Source organism: Candoia aspera, chromosome 6, assembly GCF_035149785.1.
Source record: "Candoia aspera isolate rCanAsp1 chromosome 6, rCanAsp1.hap2, whole genome shotgun sequence".
Classification (NCBI taxonomy): domain Eukaryota; kingdom Metazoa; phylum Chordata; class Lepidosauria; order Squamata; family Boidae; genus Candoia; species Candoia aspera.
The window spans coordinates 77479269-77492552 of NC_086158.1; the positions used below are offsets into that span (position 1 = coordinate 77479269).

A 13284-nucleotide genomic window follows, 5' to 3' on the forward strand; every position below is an offset into this window, starting at 1 on the left:
CCAGAATTAGCAAGTTTTTTAAAAAGTCACCATCATTAGCAGAAAACCTGGCAAATCTAAAGGCTTCTAATTAATCCCAGGTTGTTCTCATAATGGAAGTTTCCATCTCAGTAGGTTTTTACCCAATCAAACATTTAAAATAAATAAATGGTCTCAGCTGTACAATTTTAAAGTTTAGCACCATTTACAAAGCTGCTATTAAGTATGAGAGAGCTCAGCTTCAAACAGCTGAATACTTATGATTGGAAACTTATTTGCACATAATCTGCTATTTAAATTGGGCTGAGAAGTTGGAAATGCATGATGTGACCCTATAATTACATAGGTGGAAGCAAGTCCCAATGGTGCTTACTTCTGAGAACCTGAGTAAGCTTGCATTGCTAGTAATACAATATGAAGAGAAAACAGATGTCTTCTGCAGTGCTTGGAAGCCTATCATAAAGGTATCTCATTGGCTCAAAGAGTTGACAAGTCTAGCAATGCTGCATCTATAAATATACTAGTACATTGCAATTTTTATAAGGCAAAGAAAGATTATTGTAATATAGATTATTCTGATTTGTAGCTTCTACTTAATTCTCTAGGTAGGTCTAACTTAGACATGACTATGAAAATTGCCTTAAATTCCTAGAGATTATTATTAGATCATCAACAGTAACTCTAAATTGATATATAAATATATTTCTACATTTCGTATAGTTGATTAACTAAAATTGATTTTGTTCAGTCAGTCAAAAGAAAAATTTGACTTACGTTTGAGAAAGATTAAATACTTGTTGGGGGTCTCCATTTTGTATGATGTATTTTATAGGGTCACCCTCCCGATCAGTTGCCTTCAAAAGAATGACACAAATAAGCAGCATATTAGAGTCTGATTTTTTTTTTTATTAATATATATTTTTAAAAGGATCAGTAGTGATGGACAACACATTTTAAATGCTAATCAGCTCATAAAATTTTAATATTTTACAGCTTTAACTCTCAACAGACTGATCATTATGTTGTTTATCGCCTTTGGAGGACGCCTGCATTTTGGCTGCGTGGGAGTATGCTATGATACGAATGATAATTGCCTATTGGAATTTCATGAAATGAAAATATTTGCATACTTAAGATTTAGTCAACAATGAGATTATAAAAAAAAATTTTTTTTACAGGCAATATATTCTCTACATTATTTTTAGAATGACTCAGAAGGGAATACTTATGAATTTCTAAAAAAATAGCACAATAAACATGATAGCAATGTTTAAGCATGCACTTATTTGTACACTTCTAAAAATATGCAATATAAAAATCCTACTGAGAAATAAATGGTTTGAAAAAATAGTGCTTATTAGATAATACCATTAAGCAAGATAATAACAAAGACCTTGAAAAAAAACTAACTGTTTAATAACAGAAAACACATTCCAATCAAAATTCAGCATATTAATGTACTATTGGCATGGAAATCTTATAAATGTCTACTCAGAAACAAATCCCTTTGAATTCAATATTATAAATAGAGAAATGCAGCTTTGAAATTACTGATTTTAGCCAGATCCTGCTTATACTATTTGTAAACATAATCTAAATGTGCTTAGTGTAACAGTCATAAGAACAAATAACCTAAGCAAAGAACATTTTTATCCCAAATTTCCAAGTGCATCATTAAAATCACTGGATTCAAATCTTTCTTGAAAACTAGAAATGCGTACAGAAGTCTTAATTTAATGGGACAGACGTGCTGCAACAATCGGATTGGTTGGTATGAAAAGTTGTCGTCTTCTTATCATGCTGGAGAATGGAAAAATACTAACTGAAGCTTCTGAATTCCTCACCCATAACTAAATTAATATTAACCACTCTGTCTTTGGGCTGCTGTTTGCCAGATAACCCAGAACTCTGCCTTCTCCCCCTGCTCTTGCTCAGCTACATCTGGATTGCTTTAAGTAAGTTACTCGTTCATAGTAAGTCTTGCCTAGCAGCAAATATCAGGGAAATTTCACTGTTTGAATCTGGGTGGGCCAACTGCAGGATGCATGCCCCTCAAGCTTCTTTGTTAGTGGTCTCTGGAGCCTCCAGATCATGCGGCTAAAATGTGATGGCAAACCATGGAGTTAATGGTGCTTGAGTAAAGGCATCGCTAAAGTTAAAAAAATTGAAAGAAAAAAAATATCAGACTGAACCTGCTGATTCCATCCTTCGGGCTATGTCATTATCTCTTGCCTCCTAAGCATGATTGCCAGCATTTGTCCTGATCCAGCTACACAGCTTTCAACAGCTAACAAACCCAGAGAAACAGAAGTGACACAGGTGAACCCCTTCCAATCCATTTATTTCCATGCTAAAATACTTCCAGCCTTGGAAATTATTTCCAGAAGGCTGCTTTGAAAAGTACAGATGCAGGAACAGCCCATAAATGGTTGTAACCCTGAGGAGATGGAGGTCCTTTATCTGTCAGGAAATCTATTACTGAGAGCAAACCATGTGCATAGGATTGGCCCCTGCAGGTTCCCTGCTGCAATATAAGCACAACATTTGTTGGGATTAAAAAGCAGACCCCGCACCTGCAGGAAAAATGCTAGGAAGGGGAAAATGTTGGGATGCTTTTCTCAGGCAAAAATTCAACTGCCTCAACTTTCTGGTTCTGGGCATGACACAGCTATAATGAAAAAAACAGGATTTTGTAAAAAGCACAAGGCCTCTGCCCAGGAGAAGGGCAGCATGGACTAAAATGATCACATATACTGCATTGCAAATTTTGGGCCTCCTGAGACAGCAGTCCTAACCAACGAAATGTTAATTTTCTTGGTATACTCTCCTTTCTCCTCAGTAGGATTGGTGTTCTTTTTGGCAACACTTGTTGAAAAGCAAAGCATTTCCCCCCTTTAATTCTGAAAGAATCAAGTTAGTCTTGGAAACAGCACAAGGACAACTGTTATATTTGGTATGCTATGAAGTTAAAATGAAATAACACAAGTTATCCTACACTGAGTCAAGCCACTGGTCAATCTTAGTACTATCTAAGCTGACTAGTAGAGCTTTACTATGTGCCAAATGCAACTTCTTCCATCCTTTTTCGAAATACCGGAAATGTAACCTTGAATCTTACATGCAAAGCATGCATTCTACCACTGCATGCAGAGGAACAAAAGAATGCAGAACAGATATCTCACTGGTTTAAATAGCTTCCCATAAAGATCCAAAAGATCTCTATGATACAATCAGTTATGATGGATGAGTAGTGTTATTACAGATAATGCAAAACAGCAGTTTTGGACTCCAGAAACCTTGCAAAGGTCCCTCAGTGAGATTTGCAATGATGGATGTGCTTCCTTGAAAAGGCAACTGATCCACAGAATTCTGCGACACAAAATCAAGGATAAGAGAATACTGGATGTATGTGCTACAGAGTAAACTCTTAAGTACATATTCATCTCATCACCTTCAAGCTATGTAGCAAATTGCATGGATTACACTGCAGACAAACCAATGGGGAAATGTTGAATGGTGGCTAAGAGTTTGACAACCAACAATGCAAAGTTGTCCCAGAAAAATCAGAAGCAATTTACAATTCAACTCATACCCATAATCAGAAAGAGCTCTGTAAATGCTTACATTGAAGCATTCTGTACCTGCAAATTTAGCAAAATGGCACCAATTCTCATGGCCTCACTGAGTTCAAGACTGTACATCTGCTGAGGGAAGCGGGGTGGGCTTTGATTGTTAGGAGGAAGTACCTCAATGTAAACAGTAGTGATGGAACTCCTGAAATGACAAATAGAAAAATCAAAATCAAATTCTGGCATAGCATTTTCCCTTCATCAAACTGCAAATATTATACACACATTACACAATCTTATGAAATAAAGGAATCCCAACCTAGCAGCTTCTAATTTGTGTTACAGTCCTGATAAACAGGCAAAGCTGTTTCCATTCCCATTAAAACTGAGAGCAGCTCTATCTGCACTGAGAAGAATGCAGGAGCCTTAAGAAAATTTTAATTTCCTACTAAGCTTTGAGTTCTAAGGAATGATATGAAAGCTAACTCAGTAGGGATTAAAATAATATGCAGTATGCTTTTAATGACTGTAACACTTTCTCAGAAAAAAAAAACAACCCTTGATCTTTTGGGGAGGAATGTTCAGATTCACATATTTATGAACCCAGTTCTTTTATTAGAAGAGCCTGATAGAAATATATTATTTTTATTTTAAAAAATCAAAAGAATGTCTAGGTCTCAAGCATTATACTGATTTTTGAAATTTGCCATTAAAAATGGCATCAGCAGAAAAAGAAGACCGAAAAAAAGAATCCGCTTTCTAATTCAGGCCTTAGGAAAGAAAATAAATCTAAGTGCTGTACATGCTACTGGTCAATAGAGTTTTCAGTCTGGGTTTATTCTAACACTTTAGAAAGAATGTACATTTAAAGTCTCTAAGCCTTATAGTTGTGAAGATATGTTTGAATTTAAGATGGTTACAGTGCTAAATGACTGGTGAATGTAAGCTCTGATTCAAATTACTAATATTGTTTGAAGAATAATAAGAATAATTTAACGCTAATAATTTAGTAAGAATAAGTTAAGGCTATTGACATTTAAGTATTACATTTGGATTGTCCACTTGATAGATTTCCACACATGTTCATTAGGATAAGTTAGTCAGTAATTCTGAGTTATTTCTGTGTTATTCAGAATGCAGACAGTAGCAAAATGGGATCACGTATGTTGGTTCTACTCTCTACATGCATACCCAAAGTCCACAAATTTTGAAATTGAAAGAGGCCAGAAATTGAAAGAGGCCAGTCCAGAGGCCAGGAAAGGGGTTAAAGGTGCTAGGCTATAAACCAGGAATCCATAACTTCTAGTTCTGCCTGAGGCACGGAAGCCAGCTGAGTGACTCCGGGCCAATCCCTCCCTCCCTTTCCAAATTTTGTGGACTTTGGGTATGCATGTAGAGGACTTTGTGGACCCAAAGGATGTAGGTATGGATGTTTTATGGACTTTGTGGACCCAAAGTCCACAAAGACTCCCATAAAGGAGAAGCAAAATCAGTAAAGAGCTGTGCACGAAAAGCCTCACAACTTTCTTGAACAATTTATTTTGGGGCAGAGAAATTGAGGGAATTAGCTTTATATAAGGAAAGGTTCACCATTAGCAGAGGAACAGTACAGCTGCAGCCTCCATCTTACTTGCTCTACCCTACTGAGGACCTAGAATTCTTTGGGAGGGCGTAAGAGAAAGTAATGTTGCTGTAACAAACATTGTGGAAAAGGTTCTGAGAAAATTCTGCAGAGGGGTGGAAGAGAGAGAAAGTGCCTTTCAACTTAAATGTGCTTCCTGCATATTTATCTTTCCAGTCAGGTCTAGGATTTATGGCCTATGTCTCATTCCAAAATTCAATGAAAGTACTTCTACTAAGGTGGACATGACTTTCTGCTTCCATATACTGTAGAGGGAGAGAGAGATGAAAGAAGGAATGAATGAATGAAAGAGAGAGATTAATGTGTGCCATACGATGAACAGAGGACTAATGACTGGCTAACCCTACAGTTACAATATATGGTTTGGACTTCCAAGTTTTGCCAACAGTGGGCTTGCTTGCATTTCTTCTATTTTGTTGTATTTTCCTTTTAATTTTTCTCTGATATAGCACAGGATAGTGAAACCGAGAACGTTTAGTACTGAAGACCTCTGAATCCTTTCCTCAACCTACGATTTCTTTTCTGTGCTTTTGGAAATATGATCAATTCCGATTTTATGTCTGCCAAAATAGTAGTCCTGTAGGGTGGACAGCCACAGGGTTCCAGAAAAAGATGTGGCTGGTTTTAAGAGTTGCAGGTAGGTGCTACTGTTAACAACTTCCCCCCCCAAATGCTCCAGAAGACCTTTTTGATTATAAAAGGGTAGTCACATTGCATCTGTGTAGAGAAAAAAGTCATATGCATTCCATTTGGATACTGCAGGACAGGTGCATTGATTAGATAAATTGTTGGAATAATCTGGATTTGTAATTATGTATATAATTATACCATGGTATATTTTAGGTCTTGTTCTGTGAAATATGCAGATATGACATTCACACCTGAGGACTTCCCTGCAAGCTATAATCTGCATGCAGAATTTTCTATTTAACTGTAAGATGTAATTTTTTTTAAATCATTCATTATTTTTCTTCTTCCAACTTGGTTTAAAAGAAAAATTCACCCCTTTCTACTCTGTGCTTCCCAGTTCTAACATGTGAGAAATTAGGAACTGAATGAGTCTGCTGGCTCAAGTGTGGATTTCAGTGGAGCATATTTCATTCCATGTCCAGTATTTGCATAGTTTGCAATTTGTGCTCCAAACTGAGTTAAAGGACACAATAAGAAGGCACTGCCTGGGGAAAAACGTTATCTCCAGCTCAGTGATCCTTTCAGTTCCAGGATAGTTGGAGATATTACCGTTAAATGATATATGGCAATTTACAGAAGCAATTGCTACTTGTGCTTTCATTGCTTAAGCTTTCTCTCTTCTTTTCTCTCATTCTCAGTCTCTTAAATTGACGCTCACTGATATGGGTGAAGCAAAATTAACAGACTTAAATCATTGATATTTAAGTTGACACTTAACAAGCTAAACAAACAAGAGTTGACTTTTTTTTAGAAAAGTCAAAACACATTTGATCTGCTGAACTTACTGCATAGAGACAGGTATGTGCTGGGTATATTTTCATTTCCTTCATGATCCATATTTGTGCAAATACAAAGTATGCAGTCCTATATATCTTTATCTGGGAGTTAAGATCCACTAAACAAAATAGTTTTATTTCCAGGTAGACTGAAGTATAAGATTGTGCTGCAAAGCAACTTTTCAATACGACAATTAGTAAAGGAATAGCAGACGTGCTTCTTTTAAAGAAGCCAGTTCATCAGGATCAAATTTGGGATTACTATTCTTTTAAAACAGGTCAGGGTATTCCACAGCATTAGGGGTATCATCTTGGGAGGGAAATATAGAAAAACTGTAGTATCATATACAACAGAGTTAACACTGTTTAAAAATGACAACCTGCTTCCTGCTCTCAACCTAGAAAGAATGGAAAATTCCAGCCCAGTTCATTTCTGATGTAGCTCCATCTATTTCCACTCCCTACACTGGTCCATCCCTCACAGCTTTTGTCCCACTTTCCCAATAAATAAAATTCCTGGCCACCAAAATATTACTCACCTTGGCTTCATAGTTCTTTATAAATTATAGAGTTGAAAAACTAATTTCTCAGTTATGAACAGCTAAAGAAATAAAATCAGGTAAGATTTACCTTCTCTGTGCAAGTGGAGCACTGTCAGATGCTTTGACAGTGAGGGCATAGGACCGACCCACTACCAGTGTAATTCCTGGTACAATGGTGATGAGGCCTGTCTTATCATTGATCATGAAGTCTCCTTGATCACCAGCCAAGATTTCATATCTAATCTGCCCATTTGGACCTTCATCTGCATCCATGGCAGTAAGCTGCAATTGAAAAGAATTAACATTGTAGGTTTATTGTTGTTTTGCAACAAGAAGAGTTAAAGTGCATCAAAAGGAGCTTTTGGTATTATTCTGCCAAGTGTCCAAGCGGTGATCAGGTGCCCAGACAATTGTTTCTTTTAGATGCAGAGACAATAGGCACACCAGTGAATAAAGAGATTTTAAGCGTTATTATTAACTTAAGCAAACAGATTTAAACAGAAACATAGTTTAGGCAGACTAAACAGAAGCATAAACAGCATAACATAAAGAAAAATCATAACATACCAAGCAAGTTGATACCCCATCTCCCATAGGCTGTCAGGAGCCCCTTAATAAGGACAGTGGAGATACCCCAGGATGGCTCAATTTCCAGAGCACCCAGTACTCAAGTCTGTGCAGAAGTTCCCAAACTCAAGAAGCAATCCTAAAGTTTTTATCAAAGTCTGGCCCTAAAATCTGGTGACCCTGTTTCCATGGTACAGAGACCGCAGGATCCAACCTTGACTGGAGAGTTCCCAGGGTCTGGAGCACCTGTTTAATCCAAGAGCCTGGGAAACTATACAGATAAGCTAGTGTTTAACAAAAACAACTAGGTGTTCTTGTTAAACTTGGTGTTTTCTCTTCTTTCCCCATTTCAAACTGAAATAATAATAAAAAAAAGCCAGCTAATCATTAGTACAACTCAAAATAAACTCTAAGCTTCTTTGTGTAAAGGAGAAAAATCAAAATATGTCACTTAAACTCCTCAAAATAACAATGGTCTTCCATGTTGCCTCTACAGGTATATGCGATGATATCAGACCTAAACAGTCAGGTGTTGGATTATGACATCCTATGTTACAGAATGTTACAGAAAAACCACATCCTGGAATATAAACAAATAGTAAAAAGAGAAGAAAAAAATTATTTAACCCCCGAATGTGATTACTGAGTTATATCCAGTGATGTCTTTGCCCCAGGACATCACTATTTATTTATTTTTATTTTTATTTATTAAATTTATCCCCACCCATCTCCTCCCATTGGGGAACTCTGGGCACTATTTATCAATTAATATTTATTCATTGATTTATACTTCTCCATTTTATCTGGAGGCATTTAAGGTAACTAAAATATTAAAATAAAAGATAAATAATTAAAAACTAACAAAAAACAGGTTAAATTCAAAAAGCCTAGTTGAAAAGCCTTCTGTACCACATCCCGTTTGGCTCTGATCTGTACCATTACCCTCAGGAACATTTGGGGCAGGGGGGGGGGGGAGATGAAAAGCCTAAAGGGATGGAAGCAATTGCAAAAAATGGATATTCTGATTAGTAACTAGTAAACAGTAATAATTGTCTTAGAGGAACACAATCCAAGTTGTACCAGTCATTCTGAACTGAAACAGCTCAGCGGTTAAATTAAATGTATCCACCTGTTCATCATGTATGTTCACATAGGCCCCCCTCCCCTCCCTTCCTTGACAGGGATGAGTGAGAAGTTTTCCAGTGGCCTCTGCACATAAGCTATGTCTGAATGATTAACAGCCACAGCATGCTGAGACTTCTATTGAGGATAATTACTTTAAAGGTGCAACCGGAAAACTCACTTACTAAGGAGTAAACCCAATTAAGCACAGTATGACTTCCTTCGAAATAAACACACACCTTTTGAATGGTTGACAACATCAGCTGCAGTATTAAAGTACTCGACTCAATGAAGCATTTTTTTCTTGCTAAAACTGTGAAATTATCAACTATTTTAATCATGTAAACATTTCTTCATCGAGCTGCTCATAGCTGTTGACCTCCTAAATTAATGCTATTAATAAAGGTTGAGGGCTTCTTTGAAAAGTGTTATAATAGGCCTTCTCCAGTTCAGCAGCAAAGGGGGATGGGAGAAAAAATAAATTAAAGTCTTCCACAAAATACTGGTCCTAATCATTTAATTACATACTAGGAACCAGGCCAAGTTTTATTGTGACAACATGAAAAGGAAAGCTGGTAGAAGACACAAACACGTAAATTAACAAAGTTAATTAAATTTACAAATGAGCATGCTTTGAAATGCTAAGTTATCTGACTAACATTTGGGGGGCAAAAATATGTCTGAAAGTGAGCATTAAAGTCACAGAACTGTCATAGTGCCCTATGATTTTGAATGTGCAAACTGCAGGTGTCTTTGGCAGATTGGCAACAGTTTATACGATTCTGGAAATTCCTGAATGTCTAAAAGCCATTGAAACAAGGATCCTTTCTGCTTTCCCTGCATATCTCATGCAGGAGCAGCAATTTTGTTCACTCAAAATAAGCAGTACTCACAACTTGACAATGATGAATCTGTTCAGTTACTGCTCAAGCAAGGCCTGATTTGCATTGCGCAGAAAGCAAGCTATAAGAAACTTACACTGCATCCTGTCTTTAACAATACCATGCCTTTTATAGTAATGCCACTTTTCATTTGTTACTGTCATTTTTAAACAAAGGTTAGTTCAGCTGGACAGAGCTCTCGTTACCAGAGATATTTTTGGCCAAAACACGGAAAAGCTAATAAGACATCTTGACTTTTGTAGTTCAATATCTGTCATGAACTAAAAAGTTCAAGCAAATTGGTCTCATTCCCAAATGCCTAACATGATTATTTCCTGCTGATCTAAATTGAAGCTTGCAGTTGTTGTGCACAAGCAGTCTTGCAGGCATACACTATTAGCATACATTTATTTTAGCTATTTGAATTGTGTTGAGAAAATTGCTGTGGAACAGTGCAGCTGACACCTTTGGATTAATAAATTATCGGGGTCTGCCATGACAAAAGGTACATAGCTCCTGCAGATGGATTCTTTCTTTGTGGTCTCAGCCCTACACTTAATACAGAGCAAGAATTTATTTCTTTATCTGAAATATTTATAAACTGCCTCAATCATTCATTCAGACTCAGTTTGATACGGGATGGGTGTGGGATTCTTTTCTGGTTCCAGTTTTCTTCTTGAACACTACTAGTAAGGATGGAGGAAGGCATTTGAAAAAGTAGGGACAAAATGGCACATGAGAAATCTGTGATATCACATCTGGGGTTATATGGATACTGTAGGATTCTGCTATGTACTTAGTGTGAGACCAGAATGAGTACAGTCCTGAAAGTATGGGAATGAAGACATGATATTTATATTATCAAAAGACATAGGTATGAACCTATTTTATTAATTACATTTCCATTGTTATCAAGAGGCAAGGCTCTCTAGGTACCTCATAAAATTGAAGAACATTACAATAAATATCATCTGAAATCTAAAACAGGCATGGATAAAATTTAAATTTTAAACAACAGCAATATATAAGAACTGGAGAACTTAGAAAATCCAAGTTTTTTATACAGGTAGTCCTTGCTTAACAACCACAATTGGGACCAGAATTTCGGTTGCTAAGCAAAGCAGTCACTGAGCGAATCCGACCCAATTGTGCAACCATTTTTGCAGCAGGTATTAAGCAAATCACTGTGGGTGTTAAGGGAACCATGTGGTCATTAAGTGAATCATGTGGTTCCCCATTGATTTTGCTTGACAGAAGCTGGCCCAAAAGGTTGAAATGGTGATCACTTGACCATGGGATGCTGTGATAGTCATAAATGTTAACCGGTTGGCCAAGTGCCCAAATTGAAATCCCATGGTCACGTGACCTGGGGTGGGGGAAAGAAACACTGTAATGGTTATAAGTGTGAGAACCAGTCATAAGTTGTTTTTTCCAGCACTGTTGTAAGTCCAAACCATCACTAAACAAATAGTTGTTAAGCGAGGACTACCTGTACGGTCAAAGCATGTTTCTCCAGCATGGGTATGTATATAAGAAGCATTCTTTCTCTGAAACTGGCCATCATCCAGTTAGGACATTGAGCATTAATATCCTCATGGTTTTGAAACATGGTCTTCCCTGAAAGGTACATCCAGTCTTCTTTGCTCACTTCAGAAACCCATGAGACTGAAGGCAACACAAATATAACCAGAAGTTGTAAAACCACTTTTGTGCATTTTGTTCGTCATTTATTTACTATATTCCAACTAGACATTTCAGACTTTGGTTCAAATCAACTGAAGTTTGTCCATTTTTTAAATTTTTTATTTATTTATACATTTATTCACCGCCCATCTCCCTCTCATGGGGGACTCTGGGCAGTTTACAATAAAATTTTTTCTTAGCAGCACAGAGAACACTATGCACATTGTACTTGTCTGAAGTGTGTGAAAATTGTGTGAAAGTTAGGCCATTGCTATGCAGCACAATGTATATTCAGATAATGTTTAGACATACGTTATTTGTATCAGCTGAAAACTTTTGTCAAAATCTACCAGCAGAAATCCCAAGTGTTTTATGTATTTATTTGATTTCTATCCCACATTTCCACTCTGGTAATTGTTCAAGACGGCTCAAACATCGTGATACCGTGTTAGACTAGGCCTAGCTAACTTCCAGACTAAAACAAAGCAACAACAAAAACAAACTCAATAACCTTAATTCCTTTTGAATTATGCATTCTAAAACAAATGAGGTTAGGATGCTATGCAATTGTGGCCAGATTAATATCAATATAGTTAACCACCCAATCCATTTTGGCACCTAGGACTCGGGTCTTAATTTCCATTTCTTATCTTCTGCTGATTCTTCCATCCCAGAACATGCATTTCATTTTATTTCCATTAGAAAATAACCACAAAAATATAGGCTGTTAAGGAAACAAATAAAAGACATACAAACACAAACAGAAATACAGGCTATTTTTTAACTGTGCAGTTCATTTTATTTTCATTAGTATATGGCCACCAAAAAAATAGTCTGTTAAGGAAAAAAAAATAGATACGGGCTATTATTTAACAGTGCAGTTATATACCTTCCTTCTCAAACTTAAGCTCTATTCTCCATTGGATTGCAGGCTTAGACAATCTCTCTATAGTATAAGCAACTTTGACCCAGATTGAAAAGCTTTTTCTTTATAAATGTGGTTTATGCTGCTGTTCATTTTATTTAAAAAGAGAAATGAAGGCAAGGAGGAGGGTTGGAAAAGACCAGAAACACCTAAGGAGACAAGAAATAGCAGGAAAAAATGAAGAAAAATAGAGTATGGAAGTTGTGAATAGACCACAGGATTTATTTTCAATGTTCTTTTTCAGAACGATGAATCTATTTCAGCTTCTTTTCCTAACATATACTGTACAGGGGATAGATAAAAAATAATCTTCTCCATAACCTGAAGTTTTTGCTGTTAGGAAAAAGATAAAAGGAGAAAGTATTTAACGAACTATGAGATTCACTATCACAGTTCTGAAAGTTACTGTTAAGGTCTCATTGAGAAAGGCAAAGACCCACAGTTCTTTGGCTGTAACAGTTAATTAATGAAGAAATCAAACACATGTAATAGATAGTTCATGGTTATTCTTCCATTCAGAGAAGTAGCTAACAGTTTTCACCAGCCTGGAAATCCAAAGATGTTCTACTTTAATTGCACAAGGAAAGGATTTTAAGGGCAGCCAGGCCTGAATTAGGGAAAAGCAATGTAACTATCTGGAGAATCAGCCTTGGAAGTGCATGGATTATCTATTTAAATCTACTTAACAGTTAACCTAAATAGTACAAATACCACAAATAGCTGGCAGTATTGGTTGATGAGTGGTGTGTTTATTATTAAATGATCTGAAGGAAAATTTGCAACATTAAGTCAGCCAATACTGATTACAAACTTTTTAAATATATAAGATGTAGATGAATGGAGGGAGATTATCAGTAGAAAACTATTTGGTCAATAGTCAGCCTGAAGACATGTGTTCACCAGCAGTT

General features: G+C 36.5%; 1 protein-coding gene across 1 annotated transcript in view; it reads right to left on the minus strand.

The window, feature by feature from the left end:
- The window catches only part of PCDH15 (protocadherin related 15), a 357851-nt gene that overhangs the window by 177478 nt on the left and 167089 nt on the right, over positions 1–13284 (minus strand). The window contains exons 13-15 of the mRNA XM_063307469.1: positions 7287–7480; positions 3621–3753; positions 754–833 (exon numbers count right to left, since the gene is read on the minus strand). Coding sequence (XP_063163539.1) covers positions 754–833; positions 3621–3753; positions 7287–7480 — 407 coding nt within the window. The remainder of the gene's footprint in view (positions 1–753; positions 834–3620; positions 3754–7286; positions 7481–13284) is intronic.